The sequence below is a fragment of the Apodemus sylvaticus genome, chromosome 6, assembly GCF_947179515.1.
Source record: "Apodemus sylvaticus chromosome 6, mApoSyl1.1, whole genome shotgun sequence".
In the NCBI taxonomy this organism is placed as follows: Eukaryota; Metazoa; Chordata; class Mammalia; order Rodentia; family Muridae; genus Apodemus; species Apodemus sylvaticus.
In genome coordinates this window covers 131,607,879-131,627,682 of record NC_067477.1, presented here as the reverse complement: position 1 = coordinate 131,627,682, position 19,804 = coordinate 131,607,879, and the positions used below count along the sequence as shown (strand labels likewise).

Sequence of the window (19,804 nt, the reverse complement as noted above, 5' to 3'; positions counted from 1 at the left end):
AAGTGGCAGAGCCGTGAGGTACGATTCTGAGTGGGGTTGCTTTCCTCACCAGTCTTGCCCTCTACAGAAGGCCTCGGGCTCTGCCCGGCTCCTTTCAACCCTTGCCACTCCACAAGCCATCTAAGACAGCAAATAAATGCCCGCTTTGTGCCTGTGCATTTGGTGTGGCTGATTCACAGCCTTGCCACCATGGCTGCTGTGTGCGCACGGCCAGCCGGGGCAGGGTCTTGTCAGAGACTCCCCAGTGTGCTCTCAGTGTCTAGCAGCTGCCAGTGTGGCCTTGACTTTCCCTCGTGAGCACTGGAGTTTCCTGCCTGATGGCCTCTCCAGCCATCCCACAAACCCCACATCCCCGCCCTGAGTATTCCCACAACCCTCTCACATCCCACCTCACAGACCTCAGGCAGGGGCTGGCACACGGAACCACTGACTGAATACAGAATGAGTGGATTGGTCCACCTGCTGTCAAACCTTTAATGGCTTCCCTGTGCCTTTAAGGAAGGCTGCAGCTTGACCTTCGAATCTCTTTGCTCGTGAGCATCAGTGTCTTCCGTGTCTTCCTTTTGTACATCTTGCTTGGCAACCAATGACTCTGGGGCATCCTGGGGTCTGCTGCTCCCTTCATAGTGCTCCCTCCCGCCTCCCTCCCTTAATAGTGTGCTAGTCCCCAGCCTCTCCCCAAAAGAGGAGTGCCTCAGCTATGCCTGGAGCCTGTTTCCTCAGCTACAAAATAAGAATGGCACGATGACAACAGGAAACTAGGGACAAGAAACCAACTAACTAGGGTGGTTGTAATATATACCTAAAGACCTGGTTTGTTTACTTTCCAAAAATTGTGTGTGTGTGTGTGTGTGTGTGTGTACAAATGACCATGTGTATGTGCACATGCTCACAAGCACATTTGTGTACACATGTGGAGGTCAGAGAACAGTTTGTTGGTTCTCTCCTTCCATGATGTGGTCCTAGAGAATAAACTCAGGTTGTCAGGCTTAGCAGCAGCTGCCTTTACCTCCTGAGCCACCCTTCCCAGCCCTAAACATCATCTTAAAACATGAAATAGTCCAGGCAGGCAAGATGGCCCAGAGGGCAAAAGCATTTGCAGGCCTGATGACCTGACTTTGAGTCCAAAGTGGAAGGAGAGAACTGACTCCCAGACACACACATACACACACACACACACACACACACACACACAGTATGTACATTTTACAGTACATTCCAACTGTGAGAATTCAGCTTTTCAATACAGTAAAAGGTAGATCCTAACCTTTGCTCCACAGTCCTCCACCTACCAGCCCATATGTGGTAACCCTCCTGTCTCAGTCAGTATTCTGTTTCTGTGAAGAGGCACCATGACCACATTCTCAGGAAGGAAAGCATTTAACTGGGGCTGACTTACAGGTTCGGTTTGTTGTTGATCATCACGGCGGGAAGCATGGCGGCAGTAGGCAGACATGGCGCTGGAGAAGGAGCGGAGAGCTACATCCAGATCCACAGGCTGGAGGAAGAGAGACACTAGGCTCCGCTCGCTAGGGCTTTTGAAACCTCAAATCCCGCCCCCAGTGACACACTTCCTCCAACAAGGCCACGCCTCCTGATCCTTCCCAATAGCACCACTCCAGGGATCAAGTATTCAAATCTATGAGCCAATGGGGGCCATTCTTATTCAAAGCACCCAGCCTGTTGGTGACTTGATTATCTGGCCAGTTCTTACCTACTTGTTAATCCTCTGGGCACGTTGTTATTATTGTTACTTTATTTTTTACTTTAAAAGTGTTACTACCTTCTTTTGTTTGTTTGTTTCTTTGTTGTTTTGTTTTTTGGATTTGGTTTTTTTCAAGTCAGGGTTTCTTTGTATAGCCCTGGCTGTCCTGGAGCTCACTGTAGACCAGGCTGGCCTCGAACTCAGAAATCCACCTGCCTCTGCCTCCCAGAGTACTGGGATTACAGGCGTGGGCCACCACCGCCCAGCCCTGTTACTGCTTTTAATTCTCCCAGGATATCTGCTCTTCCCTGATTTAGCCTGTGCTGCCCCTCCCCCACAACTAAATAAATTCCATCATTTTCAAAGCTTTTCTAGTTGCCCAAGTAAAGGACACTTTTATTTTCTCAATGCTAGTATGGTGATTACTATGCTTATCACTTTTGTATCTATTGTTTATGCTCTATTTTACTTTATTGATATTTTTATTGGTAAGGGGTTTCATCTCTTAGCGTGGCACACGGGTAGGGAATTCTAAGGGGAACTAAGTTAGCCAGGTGAGGACATGTTTCCTTCGTATCTGAAGTCTATCCCCGTGTGACAGCCAAACCCATCCTTCACAGCTTTACCTCAGCACCTCTGAAGGCTGCCTCGGAAGACACCAGGCTTCTAGGCGCAAGGACAGCTCTCACTTACACAGTGAGTAGAGGGTCCAGGACTGAGTAGCACTGCCAGCTGCCCGACCACCAACCGACTTCACTTCTGAACCCCTTTGGTGTCTGTTCTGCAGGAAGAGCCTTTGTACCACTGGACAGAAGCACTTCCTGTCTGCTTTTTCCTGCGTCTATGTGCCTGGACTTATCTGCTGTTCTATGGATCCTTTTCCCTTTTTTAAGGGTGTATTTGTTCTTATTTTACGCGTATGCATGCATGCTTGCCCACGTGTATCTGCATACACCACAGCCACACCGTGTACTGGGTGAAGCCAGAATGGGGTGTTGGATTTCCTGAAACTGTGAGCCGCCCCTTGGTTCCCTTCTAGGAACCGAACCCAGGTCTTCTGCAAGAGCAGCCAGTGCTCTTAACTGTTGAGCTATGTCTCCTTCCTCCTCTGTTTTTAATAAATCTTTATAGGGCAAGTGAGAAGAGTAGAGGTACTTTCTGTCAAATGTGACCTTCTGAACTCATTCCCCAGGACAGATATAAAGGATGTAGAGAATTGACTCCCGAACGATGTTCTCTGATTTCAGTGATGATGCACACATACCTAAAACCCTTCCAACTAATAAAGAAATAGAATAAAAATATTAAAAGACCAGGTTCGAGAGATGTTTCAGTGGTTAAGAGCAACTTGTTCTTCCAGAAGACCTGAGTTCTATTCCCTGTACTTACATTCAGTAGCACACAACTACCTGTGATTCCACTTCCAGAGGATCAGCGCCCTCTTCTGGCATCATCAGGCACCTGCACACATGTGCACATACACACATAAATACAACTCAGTCTTTTTTTTTTTTTTTTTTTTGAGCAAAGGTAATAATTTTCAACTGTCTTTTTTAAAACTTAAAAACAAAGGGCTAGAGAGATGGCTCAGCAGTTAAGAGTGGTGTCTACTCTTCCAGAGGTCCTGAGTTTCAATTCCCAGCAACCACATGGTGGCTCACAACCATCTGTAATGAGATCTGATGCTCTGTTGTTGTGTGTCTGAAGACAGCTACAGTGTACTCATATATGTGAAATAAATAAATCTTTAAAAAATAAAAATAAAACCTTTTTGTTTGGGGATAATTTTATATTCACAAGAAGTTGCAAAAATAGAGCAGAGTTCTGGTGTGCCCTTCCTCCCATGTTCCCCCTCCTTGTTCGTATTTTACAGAACTATGGTAGTTATTTAGTGTATTTCCTCCACTTCTCTGATGCTCTGTAAAGCTTGGCACACTGTATATACTCACTAAATGTATTGCCTGATTGATAGAATTTTGTTTTGTTTTGTTTTGTTTTGTTTTTTGGAGACAGGGTTTCTCTGTATAGCCTTGTCTGTCCTAGAACTCACTCTGTAGACCAGGCTGGCCTCTAACTCAGAAATCCGCCTGCCTCTGCATCCCAGAGTGCTGGGATTACAGGCGTGCGCCACCACCACCCAGCAGATTAATAGAAATAATGTGTTCTGTGGGCTTGAAACTATATCCAAGTTAGTAGATTGTCATCCGTCTCCACTCTTGGACATTTCGTCTCCCCCCATCCCCCAATATACCTGGCCCCGTCTCAGGAGACTAAACTGTGTGCATTTCCTTTGTGAATGCTTGATTAGCCTACTAGGCCCAGAGAGTGAGGAAAGATGCTGGTATAATTGCACAATGCTACAGTTTGAATCTCAACTGCCCATCCCCCAAAGACTCACGTGTTGAGGGTGTGGCCATTAGACTGCAGTGCTATGAGACAGTATAGACACAAGTCCCCGACCCGGTGGAAGGAGATTAGGTCGTTGGAACATGATCTTGAAGGAGACTCTGAGCTTCTCTGTATTTCTTTGCTTTGGGGGGAGGGGTGGGGGTTCCTATCTTTGTGAGGTAGAAAGGCCTTCTCTCCCACATATTCATGCAAATGCTCCCATAGAATAAAAATGTTCTCACAGGCAGGGGTTTACGAAGAGGGAAACGAGTGGAGTGGACAGAGCAAAATTGGATATAGTCTAGGGTGATTGGGGATTGGTATTTGGAGGGTCATGTTACCATTCTTCCTTTTGGTTGTGTGGGGCTGGCTTACAGGCACAGAGGTTCAGTCCAGTATCATCAAGGTGCGAGTGTGGCAGCATCCAGGCAGGCATGGCGCTGGAGGAGCCGAGAGTTCTACATCTTCATCTGGAGGCTGCTAGTAGAATACTGACTTCCAGGCAGCTAGGATGAGGGTCTTAAAGCCCACACCCACAGTGACACACCTACTCCAGCAGGACCACACCTTCTAATAGTGCCTAATAGTGCCATTCCCTGGGCTGAGTATTTTCAAACCATCACAGATGGGTATCCCTAGCCTGGGAAGGCAGCAGCTGGAGTCTTTGGGAATCCAGGCAGGAACTCAACTGTTCCTTTGCAGAGGGCCATCAGTCCCTGTCTGCCAGCAGTGAGCGTGAGTCGCAAGTTTATGTTGTCAAAAGACAGGACAGAGGAGGCCTAGGGGAATCTGCATCTGGGAGCTAGAACCTAGCTTCCCAGGGAGATGGCAGAGCCTTTCTGTGTAAGGAGACAAGGACAGCCATTGGAGGTGGATATGAGAAGGAAGAGGTTCAGCCCCTTAAGGTTTGGCACAAGGAGCCCCATTGCCACGGCCAGTCCCCCTGGCGTTGGAAGTGTAGCCTTTAAATTGACACCTCCCTACCCCTGCCACGGATCCTCAGAACTGCCCGTCTACCCACAGTGCTCTGGTTACTGTTACTGTTAAAGCTTTGGTCCCAGCGTGGGAGGTGGTAGGAACTTTAAAATCAGATAGAGGGTGGAGGTCTTCAGGGCCTGTGAAGACCTGCCCTTGGATGGGATCATAGGGCATGTCCTTTCTGTTTCTTTTTTAAAATTCCTAGCTCTGAAGTGAACAGCTTTGATCGTTGGTGAGGACCTTGCCCTGGTAGTGGACAGTCTCATTTTAGGCTCAGAAATAATAGAGCCAGACAGCTAGGGGGGCCAACGCCTCCAAACAAACAAACAAACAAACAAACAAACAAAAAACCAAACAGAGACAAAATAAACCTTTTGTCTTTGTAAATTGGGTAGTATTTGTTACAGTAACCAAATGTCTTTGTAAACAGGATGGTATTTGTTACAGTAACCAAATGTCTTTGTAAACAGGGTGGTATTTGTTACAGTAACCAAATGTCTTTGTAAACTGGGTGTAAAATTTGTTGTAGTAACCAACGGCCAACTAGCAGAAGTCATGAATAAACAAATAATCTTAAGCAATAGACATAAAATCACAAGTATACACCAGCTCTAGCTATGAGAGAATGGACTGCTGCCCAGCAGTTAGGAACACTGGCTGCTCTGAGAGGACCTAGGTTGGATTTCCAGCACCCATACGGCAGCTCACAACCATCTCTAAGTCCAGTTGCAGGGAATCCTACATCCTCCTCTGAACTCAGAGGGTACCAGGTACACAGACATACACGCAGACCATCCACTCGTACACATAAAATAAAATAAATGTACCTGAAAAAGTAACAAAAAAGAAAGCACAGGTCCCCACCAGGCTGCAGTCCGAGACCCCTGGATGAGGCCGCGGGGATCTGTGTGGCAGGGAGGAATGGCTTCCCCGGCTTGAGTTTTCTCATCTCTGGGGATGAAAAGGAAAGCTGCCGTGTACATTTGCTGTCAGAACAAAATGAAATATTACACACACACTTAGAGAAAGGTCGCTTGCCTTTAGGGAAGCGATCAACATCTCTTTCCCCATATTCCCACCAGCATGGGTCCAGAGATAACTGATACAGATGTTTGATTTGGTTTTTTCTTTCATCCTCACTTAACTGATTGTGACAGAGGAAACACAAAGACATAGGAAAGATACTAGGCAATATGGCAGATACTGGGGAGGTGTTGGCTAGAAAATTTTATTACACTGTTATTACACTACATCTGCCTATTAAAAATCTGACTGGAAGCCAAGTGGTGATGGTAGCAGCGCTCGGGAGACAGAGGCAAGTGGACCTCTGAGTTCAGAGCCAGCCTGGTGTACAGAGTGAGTGCCAGGACAGCTAGGGCTACACAGAATAAAACAAAACAAACACTGTCTGCCTTGAAAAACTACAGAGAGGGGGGGAGAGAGAGAAACAGAGAGACAGAGAGACACAGAGACAGAGAGATTGGAAATACCTCATGTTATTTAGAGCTGGGGATGGGTGGGGAACAACCGTCTCTTTTGTGGCTCTCCTAGGGTTGTCTGAGTTGATTCAACCTGCTGATAACTCGATTGTGATGGTTGCTTTTCTATTTTGCTGTGATTTTTATTTTTGAAAGTGTTTTTAAATTGGAAAAATAATGTGTGTACCTGGTTAAGCATTTGATGGTACAAAGAAGAATAGAGCAAAATGTAGTTTCCACCGTGGTGCCTCGCGCTTGATGGTTGACGGTTGTCCTTTGCGGACACTGTTGTTAACAATTTTCTCTCCCTCTTCCCCTCCCTCTCTCCCTCCCTCTCTCCGAGGCTGGGTCTTACTGTACAGTCTAGGCTGGTCTCAAAGTCACCATCCTCCTGCTTCAGTCCTCCAGAGTGCTTGGATTAAGGCATGTGCTAGCATGCCTGGCTTTTGAGCATGTCTCCAGTGCACACCCATGCACACACATGTGTAGCGTGTTATTTGTGCTGTTCTATGCCTTACATAACTGCGCCTTGAAGAATATCCTCTGTCAGCATACAGTGGCGGATCTTTCTCCTTCTTGTGAATACACAGTGTAAGGCAAGGACCTACTCATAGCTGTGTGATATAAAACTGGATATTTGTTTGATAATTTCACACAGTTTGAGCCAATAATAACTTTCAGAAATGTACTTACATAATCTGTCTCCTGCAGGTAGACATTTCTATATTCTTTATCCTCGGGTGTTGTAAGTGATGGCTCTCATCATACATGTTCTTGGAAGTGCGTGGGTGCGTGAGTAGGATGAGTCTCTGCATGGGCGGCTGGTGCTCCTGTGCAGTGCTCAGCTGGAGAGAGCTTGCCAACTGCTCCTGTAAGTCGTTTGAGCAATTTATGCTGCGACTATCAGTGTGTAAGAATATTTGCCAACGCCTTCAAAGAATTCTGTCTTAGTCTGCTCTGTGCTGCTGGTGTAGGAGGCCATGGGCTAGGCAATTAATAATGAACAAAAGCATAGTAGCTTCCAATTCTGGAGCCTCAAGTCCAGACTGGGGGGTCCGAGTGTAGTCGGGGCTTTGGTTCATACTGCATTTTCCCACCAGGCATTGCGAGGCAGAAGGGCAGAGAGAAAAGAACAGGGCACACTTCCGAAGAGCCAGGCCCACTCTTGTGTGGTCACTTTTCAGCTTTGTGTGTGCTTGAAGAGGTGTGTGTGTGTGTGTGTGTGTGCAGGTGTGCACCCCTCCACATACATGTACAGGCTGGAGGCTGACAGCAGTGTGTACATGAGGAAATGTGTGTTTGTGTGTGTGTGTGTCTGTGTAGGTGTACACTTCTCCACATACATGTAGAGAGGCTGGAGGCTGACAGCAGTGTGTGCATGAGGAAATGTGTGTCTGTGTGTGTGTGTATGTGTGTGTGTGTATGTGTGTGTGCATGTGTGTAGGTGTGCACCCCTCCACATACATGTAGAGGCCAGAGGCTGACAGCAGTGTTTACATGAGGAAATGTGTATCTGTGTGTGTCTGTGTGTGTGTGCAGGTGTGCACCTCTCCACGTACATGTACAGGCTGGAGGCTGACAGCAGTGTGTGCATGAGGAAATGTGTGTTTGTGTGTGTATGTGTGTGTGTGTATGTATGTAGGTGTGCACCCCTCCACATACATGTAGAGAGGCTGGAGGCTGACAGCAGTGTGTGCATGCAGAAATGTGTGTCTGTGTGTATGTCTCTCTCTGTGTGTATGTCTGTGTGTGTGTGTGTGTGTGTGCAGGTATGTAGGTGTGCCCCCCTCCACATACATGTAGAGGCTGGAGGCTGACAGCAGTGTGTGCATGAGGAAATGTGTGTCTGTGTGTGTGTGTGCAGGTGTGTACATGTACATGTAGAGGCCAGAGGCTGACAGCAGTGTGTGCATGAGGAAATGTGGGTCTCTGTATGTGTAGGTGTGCACTCCTCTACATGCGTGTAGAGTCCAGAGATTTTTCTTCTGTTATTTTCCACTTTCTCCTGCCTCTGTTGGTATTAATCCATTTACAAAGGCAGAGCCCTAATGATATCCCTCCTAAAGGACCATCTCCTGAGACCGTAGCAGTGACAGTTCAGGTTCAGGTGAATTTCTGGCAGGAAGCTGTGGCCCCTTCTCTTTGCACTCAGGAAAACATTAAAATGATCTCCTTTTGTGAGTGAAGAGACAACTGTGAATGGCCAACGGACAATGATAGTAGGAGTTGTAAGAACGAGTCTGTGATACACAGTTTATTGAGCATCTAGTATGTACCAAGGCATGCTCTTATTTTCCAGGCTTCTTGTCCTGTGTGTGTTAGGAAGAACTCACCGCTGAGCCACGTCCCCACCTGGTTGTCCACCTTTTCTAGGTGCCTTTGTCATACTGAGTTTTATTTGGGTTCTGCTTCTTGTATACACAAAACCCCCACTGTTTTTGAGGTGACATAATATAAACTAATGGCAAGCTAACCACCGTTTTGTGTCTCACTCTGGAAGGTGGCGTGGCTCTGCAGTAAGGCGCCAGGTTAAGGCTCCAGGTTAAGTGGCGGTATGGACTGGAATCCCATTACTGCCCATATATTTCTTTTAATTGTGGTTTTAAAAGCCCACATATCAAATTTTACTTTTTAAAAGACATTTTTAGGTGTACAGTTGAGTGGTGCTAAGTAGTCTCATTGTTATAAAATAGACTTTCAGTACTTTATTAGCCTGTAAATCTGAAACTATATACCTATCAAACAATTCCCCAGCCCCTGCTACCCACAATTCCTCTTTCTGTTTTAAATTAACTATTTAGATTCCTCATACCAACAGACTCACATAGCATTTACCTTTGTGGGTATCTTAGTTAAGGTTTTATTGCTGTGAAAAGACAGCATGACCGTGGCAACAGCTATAAAGGCAAACATTTCATTGGAAGCTCTGTCCATTATCGTCATCATGGTGGGGAGTGTGACAGTGTGCAGGCAGACTCGCCGAGAGTTATACGTCTTGATCCAAAAGCAGCCAGAAAGAGATTGGACTGCCACACTTAAGAGCTTACGACGCACAGGAACCCTCAAAACCTGCCCACATGGTGACCCATCTCCTCCAGCACGGCCACACCTATTCCAACAAGGCCACACCTCCTAATAGTGCCACACCTCCTGGGCCAAGCATATTCAACCCACCACAGTGGGCTTGTCTTATTCTTACTTAGCTTAAAGTGCTAAGGTAGAGCTACCATGGAATAGACTTCTCTTTCCCTTTAAAAGCGGGACAAGGCTGGAGAGGTGACTCCACAGACTTGCCGTAGAAGCCTGGGAATTTGAATCCAGATCTCTAGTACCCACGTCAGAGCTGAGCACAGCACTGAGTTATCTTTAACCCTAGCACTTGCTATTTTGCTGGGACAGGCAGACCCTGGGGCTCTCTGGTCAGTCGTTGTAGACGGAATGGCAAGCTCTAGGTTCACGGTGAATAGTGACATAGGAAGACCTGACGCTGAACTCTGGCTTCTACACGCATGCGCACAGGGCTGAGAATGCCTGCTCACACAAAACTGAATGACATTCCTGGGTGCAGTCTGAGTATCGCCCTTTCTTTATCCTTCCATAGAGGTAAAGCTGACACTTCTTTTACTTTTTCACATAGTAGATGCCTGTTTTACAGTCCCATCCCCGCTGTGGGGGAGCCAGACCTTCATGTCCATCAGAGTCACTTCTTCTGTGCTGGACAAGCACCTGCTGGGTGCTCGCCGTGTGTGTGTGTGTGTGTGTGTGTGTGTGTGTGTGTGTGTGTGTGTGTGTGTGTGATGGATGTGGGAGATGAAGGCAGGAAAGACTCAAGCAGAGAGCTCCGGGCGACATGAGAGCTCTGACTCAATGGGGGTTTAGGTTGACCGTTTGTCAGAACTCAGCGGATATAGCTTAAGGTGAGAACATTTCACTGTCTGAAATTTATATTAAAAGAAAAAGAAATTAAATACTAACTCCAGTACAGTCTGAGTTTTGGGGGTTGGGGGAGTGAATTGATGTCTGCAATTGAACTGCATTAAAAATGAGATTACTGTCAACTAACCCTGACTCCTCAGAGCTCCCAGAGACTGAGCCACCAACCAAGGAGCATCTGTGGGCTCGTCCATGGCCCGGGCACTCGTGTAGCCGAGGACTGCTTTGTCTGGCCTCGGTGGGAGAGGATGCACCTAATCCTGTGGAAACTTGGTGCCCCAGAGAGGAGGGATGCTGGTGCAGGTGGGTGGGCTGGTCGGGGAGTACCCTGTCCGAGGCAGGGGCCCACAAGGAGGTGACGAACTCAGGGAGGGGGATCGGGAAGGGTGCAACATTTGAAATGTAAATAAATAAAATAATTTAATTTAAAAAATGTGGAAAAATTTAAGAATGAGCTGGAGAGATGATGACTCAGTCATGAGAGACTAGGCTCACAACCAACGCTATAAGAGATTAATGACTAGTTAGAGAATTGGCCGTAAGCAACCTCAGTATATTTACGGTAGTCACTGAACTTTGAGCTTAGCGTTAGAACGCTTGCCTAGCATGTGCAAGACATTGCACTGCCAAAATCAACACACAGATAACCAAGGAAAACACCGAGAATCTGCTTGAATCTTGTATATTTGAAAGGTTTTGGTAATAAAATGTTGCGGGGAGGAGATGAGGAGAGGACCATAGGCCTTGACCTTCCACCTGACTGGTCTAGGCAGTGGTCTTTGTTCCCTTATAGGATGGAGACAGCGTCTGGTTAACACACAGGAGTGTTATTTCTTTCCTTAAGAGAGTCTTCTGTCATGAAAGATGGACCAGCAGCTAGTAATGGCTGGTGTTTGCAGGTAGTGATTCAGGCCCTCCAAGACCAGAGGGAAGAAGACATTACATTGTAGCTGTGGCTGTTCGTTTTCTAATACTGTTACAGAGGATCAGACAGATGTTTACTTGGTTCATGAGTTTTTTCAGCAGGGAATTCCAAAAACATAGGACCAGTGTATCAGAGGCCGTCGTTTCCTCTCAACGACATAGAGACAGATGGAGACAGAAAATTGGCCCATTCTCCTCTCTTCAGGGCCCCACTCTTGAGGTAACAAACTGCTAAGTGAGCTGAGAAGCCTTGTCTGGCTTGGTTTTGTGTGTCAGCTTGATACAACTTACAGTCATCAGAGAGAAAGGAGCCTCAGTTGGGGAAGTGGCTCCAAGAGATCCAGCTGTAGGGATCTAATCTGTAGAAAACTAATTGTTTTCTCAATTAGTCATCAATGTGGGAGGGCCAGTCCATGTGGGCGGGGCCACCCTGGGCTGGTAGTCCAGGGTTCTATAAGAAAGCAGGCTGAGCAAGCCATGGGGAGCCAGTCAGTGAGCAATACTCCAGAGTCTCTGCGTCAGCTCCTGCCTCCAGGTTCCTGTCCTGACTTCCTTTGTTGATGAACAGCAATGTGGAAGTATAAGTCAGATAAACCCTTTCCTTCCAACTTACTTTTTGGTCCTGGTGTAGCTATAGACAATATGGTTTGATTTTAGGCAATAGAAACTCGAACTAAGACACTGTAGAAATGAAGATATAGAAACCATTCCATGCCAGGCAGTGGTGGCGCACACTTGTAATCCCTGCACTTGGGAGGCAGAGGCAGGCGGATTTCTGAGTTCGAGGCCAGCCTAGTCTACAGAGTGAGTTCCAGGACAGCCAGGGCTATATAGAGAAACCCTTCTCGAAAAAACCAAGTTCAAAAAACCAAAAAAGAGGAGAAGGAGGAGGAGGGGGGGAGGAGGAGGGGGGGGAGGAGGAGGAGGAAGAAGAGGAAGAGGAAGAAGAAAAAGAGAAGAAGAAGAAGAAGAAGAAGAAGAAGAAGAAGAAGAAGAAGAAGAAGAAGAAGAAGAAGAAGAAGAAGAAGAAGAAACCATTCCATATTAACAGTGGACACTGTTGTAAAAATCATTAGTGTCATCAGATGTTCATACAGCTCTAAAGGCCTGTAGGACTATGCCTGTGCCACTGCAGTCCCTGATGGTGGGATGTTGAAAGACATGATTAACCAGCCCATTTTGGTTTTGTCATCCCTAACAGGGATATAGGGAAAATAAACCTAGACTTCTGGAAAGAATTACTCAAGATGTCTGTACAGTGCTTAGACCAGTACCCAGCTGAAGGGCCTCAGTAAGCTGGAAATGATTTTTATTAGCAACGCAGTTAGAACAGGCTTCCAAGGCACACACTTCCCCAGTAGCATCTCAGTTCTGTTTGCATTTGATAGACGTAGCCTTCAGAAGTGCGTCATTGTTTGCCACCATGCTCAGCAAACTGTGCCGACTTTCCCCGCAGTTGGTGTGTTGGTGAGAGCCGTTTGGGAGCTGGGGGATTTTGGCAGGCTTCAGGTGTTTGTTGGTGGAGGTTGCCTTGGCATAGTCTTAGGAACTTGGGATTCCTAGCTGATTCATCCCTTCAGAGTGAATCTCGAGAGATTTCATCTGACTTGGGGGGCACACGGTGAAGCCCCCAGGACCTCATTACAGACAAGCTTGCCTCTTTGAATTCCCCTACCGAGAGATTATTCCACAGCATTTGAATTTCCTCCATTTTAATCTAAGCAACTCTGGCTGCTGGTGGAAATAATTAGTCAGAAAATGTTCTGGTTCTTTGGGCACAATTAAGAATTTTGCTCTTCTGAAAGTAATAGATCTTAGGATTTTAGAGCTGACAGGGCCCCAGGACTATCCACACACTGGTACTTGGTGGGTGGGGTTCACCCATCAAAGGAGAAGAACATGGACTTCTTGCTGTCAAGGACAGCGTCCTGCTCATAGCTGGCAGGAGGCAACACAGTCCATTAGTTTATCCCTTATCTGAAATGTTCAAGACCGGATATGGTTGGAGTTTCAGATTTTGGGATATTTCCCTACATGTAATACGTTACCCAGAGGTAAACCTAAAACTCACTTATGTTTCCAATATATCGTATGCACGTAGCCTGAGGCAATCTTATGAAGTACTTTTAGTGTTCCTGTGTTTTAACTATGACCTGTCACATGAGGTCAGGTACGGGGATTTTCCATGTTGAGCATCATGTCAACGATCCAAAAATGTCAGATTCATGAGCATTTCTGGCTTCTGGTTCTTCAGATACAGATGGTTATCTGTTACTACAGTGTCTTCCTGCAGTTCCTTCTGAGTGCACAGGTTACCAGAGTCACTGATTTATTGCTGACCTAGGATAGCAAGCAAGGTTGAGGTCCTAGAGGCTCGGCATGATGAAGGTTTATTAGTAATTGATCACATGCAGTGTCCAGTCTGGGTCAGGTGACAAGTGCCTATGCTCTGGAGTGCACTGAGAGTCAGAGAGGAGAGCGGTAGGGTCCCCTGCCTGCACTGGACCCTTCAGAGTCCGTGGCTCCCAGGCTACCACAGCAGGGCAAGAATGTACCCACAGCACACCACTGGTCCTCATTGTCTGCGGTTAGAACAGATCGCACAGCCTTGCCCCACCTCAAGGAGTCTAGAAATACCGGGAACGTGTGGGATATTTTACAACTCTAACCAGGTAGACATAATGTTATGTTGTTCAAACAGATTCTTTGAAAACTCTACTTTGGGATTCTCATCTCTTTCAAGATTTACAACCTGCCCAGTTTTGTAAGCCCCCAGATTTGCCGAAGCTGCTTCCTTTAGTCTGGTGAGGACAAGAATGCTTCCGCCAATCAAAGCCCATGAGTCCAACAGACAGATCCACAGGAGAGAAATGTCAGGCCCTGCTATGACGTCATCTGCCTTGCTCCCTCGCCGGAACATCAGGTTCCTTACCCTGTTCTGGTGACAGTGTGTGGTGGTCTGAAAACCCTGTCCTCTACCCCCAAAGAGACCATTAAGATCCTGATGCCCAGGCTGGGGCCTTCCAGAGCCGGCTTGATTCTGTCACAGCCACTCTGCCTGGCCTGTGTATGTGTAGCATGAAAAAAGCAGAAGCTGGTGGAAACTGGTTTGTCTGTGTCCATGAGACTGTGGCCACAGAAATCACGGTCTCCGATGTCAGCGCGGCAAGGGATTAAATTCTTTTTCTTTTGTTTTTTTTTTTCCCTCCAACCATTCAAAAATGTCATCCCCCCACCCCCACCCCAGAAAAGACTGCCGGAAGTATTTAAACCACAGGCCACAGAGCTTATTGTTTCCTTCGTCAGGTTTATAGGCAAAGCCCGTGGACACTTTTCTAAGACTGTGAACTGAACAGACTTGATCTGACAGTCACTGTGCCCTGAGGTATCTCTATCACGTATGCAAATAGATTAAAGGCCTGGAGCGAGTGGCATAGGTCATGGAGCAGGCTGTTAGCACATGAAAATAGTCTCAGCGTCCTTTCAGACAAGGCCATGGCGTCTGTGTGAGCACGGCAGGGATCTCGGGTTCCGGGCTGTTTCACTCTGGGGTGCTGGGGGCACTGTCCGTGTGGCTGGTGCTAGGAGAGATTAGTATAACTCTGTGGGAAGAGTTGGGCAAAGTCTAGCAAAATTTTCTCCCAAGTCTAGGATTTAACCTATAGTTATATTTGCAAAACTGTGAACTGATGTAGAAGCAGAGATATTTAGCAGGTCCTAGTCGCCTCTACTTGCAATCCCAGGACAAAGGAAGCTGAGACAGGGTTACTGTGCATTTAAAGCCAGTCTGTCGGAGCTTGTGGTGTGGTGACCCCCAACCATAAAATCACTCTGTCGATCATAACTTTGCTACTGTAATGAGTCGTGTGTAGATATCTGATATGTAGGGTATCTGAGAGGGGCCTTGTCTCACAGGTTGAGAACCACCTACTGGGTTAGTGGGTAAGCTCATTGGCTGTGAAAGTGTGGGGACCCGAGTTCAAATGTAAAAAGGTGATTGTAGCTGTGGATGTGAACACACGTAATTCTAGTGCTGCAGGGTGGGCAGAAACAGAAGGATTAAGGGGCTTGCTGGCCTCTGGCTTCGATCAGGATCATAAAGAGATGGTGTCGCAAAGGACTATAGGTAGAGAGTAATATATGTAAATACACACACCAAATTATCTGTGAATGCATCTCCCCATGTGAATGGACCCCCCATGTGTACCTATGCCCTGCCTATCCCCCCATTGGGAAAACTTTTTATTCACAGAGTGACAAGAAATGATCCCCAAGAGATGCTTGGGGCGCACATACTACAGAGATTATTGGTTTATATTGTACATAAAATAACTGTAATGATTCATAAGAAACTACTTCATTTCTTGCCTCCAGGGAGGGTAACTGCGTGGCCTGGAAATAGGATGAGACTGAGACCCTGGTTTTAGTCTTCCTGTGGCTGGTCCCGAACTTGTGATCTATAGTGATTCTCCTTCAGCCTACACACTGCGGGGTCTACAGGCACACATCACCATGGCTGCAGGGTCTACAGGCACACATCACCATGGCTGCAGAGTCTACAGGCACCCGTCACCATGGCTGCGGAGTCTACAGGCACACATCACAATGGCTGCAGAGTCTACAGGCACCCGTCACCATGGCTGCAGGGTCTACAGGCACATATCACCATGGCTGCAGGGTCTATAGTCACACACCACCATGGCCGTGGGGTCTACAGGCACACATCACCATGGCTGCAGGGTCTACAGGCACACATCACAATGGCTGCAGGGTCTACAGATACACATCACCATGGCCGTGGGGTCTACAGTCACACATCACCATGGCCGTGGGGTCTACAGGAACACATCACCATGGCTGCGGGGTCCACAGGCACATATCAACAGGGCCGTGAGGTCCACAGTCACACATCACCATGGCCATGGGGTCTACAGGCACACGTCACCATGGCCTTGGGGTACATATCACCATGGCTGCAGGGTCTACAGGCACATATCACCATGGCCGTGGGGTCTACAGTCACATATCACCATGGCCGTGGGGTCTACAGTCACACATCACCATGGCCGTGGGGTCTACAGGCACACATCATCATGGCTGCAGGGCCCACTGGCACAGATCACCATGACAACAGAGTCTATAGGCACACATCACCATTCTTAGCTGAGATTTTTCTTTCTGTAGTCTTTTGTTTTGCGTTTTTGATTTTGGGGGTATAGTTCTAACTTATGTGGCAGAGGCTAGTCCTGAACTCCCGATCTTCTTGTGTCCACCCCACAAATGCTGAGACTACAGTCATGTGCCAGCACGCTTGGCCAGATTTGTAGATTTGAACCATGTGAATATGAATACTTATTCAAAAAAATAAAGATTAACAAAGTTGGTGTTTATGACCCCGGAAAGCCTCATAATAAGGAAGAAACGTGGTTAGTCATATTTACATATTTTCAGGTGCCACCCAGGACGGCTTGGGCTCTGTGGATTGTCTTAGAGTGATTCCTTTTACAGTGGTGTCTGTCTGCTCCAGCCACTGCCTTGATTATGCGAGGGATGGAATACCAATGATAACTTTAACTTGGAATTAGAACGTTTAAGTCATTCTACAGTTGTGTCTGGATTCGCTGCCCTTCCAAGTCAGGCTTCCTAACCAGAATGCTAAGATTGGATTTCTTCAACCTTAGAGTGCAAATGGACTAGGTGTGGATGTGGCCAGAGCCTTCAGGTGGCAGCCTCTTCTAAGGAGCCTGCCCTTAGCTCTGGGATGTTCTGCAAATACTGTTTTCAACACAGGGGCAGTGGTATAGGACACTTGAGAAATAATGGCTCTGCGCAGAACTGTTTGCGTTTTAAATCTGTACCCCAGAGGCTAGGTGCCAAGAACACTGGCTGCTCTTCCAGAGGACTCAGGTTGGATTCCCAGTACCCACATGGCAGCTCATAACTGTCTATAACTCCAGTTCCAGGGGGTCTGACACCCTCTTCAGGACTATGTAGGTACTGCACACATGTGGTGCACATGTATACATGCAGGCAAACACTACACTTAGGGTTAGGGTTAGGGTTACATGCAAGATAAAAATAAACACATCTTAAAATAAACTATATGCTACATAAAGGTCATTGTGAAAGTAACAAACCAAGTAGTTGTAGTCTTTGGCAAAGATGGCAGTAATGGCTTGGTCCGGCCCAGGAGTCCTTATCCTGGTTTCCAGACTGAGGACAGTGGACCTGGTGCTCCCCTGCAGTGAGCATCCATGCAGTTCCTAAAAGCCACAGTGTCTCCCACACAAGCCTACTGCAGGGTAGAGACGAGACACATTTTAGGACATGTTTCACTTTGTGGGAACAAAACGCTTCTGTCCCACTCTCCACTGTAAACCATGGTTGGGAACCACTGTCCTCAAAGAATATGTGAAATCTTACTTTGTGGTTAGATCAGCCTGAGCTGAATTCACACCACCAAATAGGACAGGTTGTTGTTTTTTCAAGAGCTACTGGGGCGGGGACGTACGCATTTTTAACAGTATTTCATATGGGCTAAGGTATAAAAACCTTCTGGAATTCAGTTATCACCTAAACTTGAGTCTTTATTGTCTCGTTGCGTCCTGGTGGCTCCGATGATGTTGACACTGTCTGTTCTTCATGTTTTCTGGAACTGTGACTGAATTAATATGTCAGTGTAGTACTATCTGAAGAATCTGAAGAGCTATTAAAATGCTTAAAAATAAAATGATCAATCCTCCCTTTGTTCTCTTGACAGGATAATTGAAGCTATCTGCATAGGCTGGTTCACTGCGGAGTGCATCGTGCGGTTCATCGTCTCCAAAAACAAGTGTGAGTTTGTCAAGAGACCCCTGAACATCATTGACTTACTGGCAATCACGCCCTATTACATCTCTGTGCTAATGACAGTATTTACAGGAGAGAACTCTCAACTCCAGAGGGCCGGGGTCACCTTGCGGGTCCTCCGAATGATGCGGATCTTCTGGGTGATTAAGCTTGCCCGGCACTTCATCGGTCTGCAGACACTGGGCTTGACTCTCAAGCGATGCTACCGAGAGATGGTTATGTTACTTGTCTTCATCTGTGTTGCCATGGCAATCTTCAGTGCACTCTCTCAGCTCCTTGAACATGGGTTGGACCTGGAAACATCCAACAAGGACTTCGCCAGCATCCCCGCTGCCTGCTGGTGGGTGATAATCTCTATGACTACAGTTGGCTATGGAGATATGTATCCTATCACAGTGCCTGGAAGAATCCTTGGAGGAGTTTGTGTTGTCAGTGGGATTGTTCTGTTGGCATTACCTATCACTTTCATCTACCATAGCTTTGTGCAATGCTACCACGAGCTCAAGTTTAGATCAGCTAGATATAGTAGGAGCCTCTCGGCTGAGTTCCTGAATTAATGTGCTGCAAATCAGTCCTTGTGCACACTTCATCTGGTAGAGTTGACACTACTTCTTATTCATGTGTTTCTCCCTGGGTGAGCGCTGAAACGGCATTGTCCTCCTATTGGAAGGGTGACATTATTGTTCCCAGCCGAAGGGATAAAGCGGTTTACTTACAGAGTAGTTAGGACTGGGACCACACACACGGGACAGTGGCACAAGAGAAGGCGCTAGGAGCCGGTTTTATTTCCTCTCATCTCCCTCCACCTTGCCTCGCACAGTTACAATGTAGTAGGCTGTTCTTAAGAGCATTATTTGAACGCTTCAAAGCAGAAAGGCACTATTTTCCAAATGCTTTTCTGTCTTAACGAATTCAGAAGAAGCTTGGAACTTAACAGTGTTATTTTTGAGACTAACATTTTCGTTTCTAAATGTTTTATAATTTCTCATATCAATGTCAGAAGTATCCTGGAAACATATGTCACATGTGGGAACTGTTTAACAAATACTTTAAAAAGTTGGCCCAAATTTAAACTGTATTGCGGAACTAGAGGCAAGCAAAAATATTATTTGAAAAACTTTGCACATTTACCTAGCCTGTCCTGGGCTTAATTTTTGCGCCTGTCACTTCTCTTGTCTTACAACTTCATGGAACCTTAAGTGAATTTTCTCTTCCTGGTTAGGCCCCCACTTTACTGAAATAACTTCCAAAGAGTATGTGATAACGGAAAGAGACCGTGTGTTGTTTAGCGTTTTGTTGGGTGATGTTAGAGTCAGTTGCCGTGACTCCCCAGAGTCCTAGCATTCAGATTGCCAAGAGCATTTCTACCCTAAAATGATGAGAGAAATGCTGTGATAGTTCAGGGTTCCAACTGGATTTCTCTGTTGCAGCTCTTCCTCCTCAGTGCCACAAGGCTTATAAAGAAGAAAAGCTACTTCTTGAGCTTTTAGGCACAACAGCCATACTTACGTGCTGTTGCTAGGTTGTCATGAAAGGAGAAATGTTGTCA

General features: G+C 46.7%; 1 protein-coding gene across 1 annotated transcript in view; it reads left to right on the top strand.

Annotated features, from left to right (window-relative positions):
• The window catches only part of Kcng3 (potassium voltage-gated channel modifier subfamily G member 3), a 52,104-nt gene extending 33,292 nt beyond the window's left edge, over positions 1 to 18,812 (top strand). Inside the window, exon 3 of the mRNA XM_052186763.1 lies at positions 18,167 to 18,812. Coding sequence (XP_052042723.1) covers positions 18,167 to 18,812 — 646 coding nt within the window. The remainder of the gene's footprint in view (positions 1 to 18,166) is intronic.
• The last annotated feature ends 992 nt before the right edge of the window (positions 18,813 to 19,804 follow it).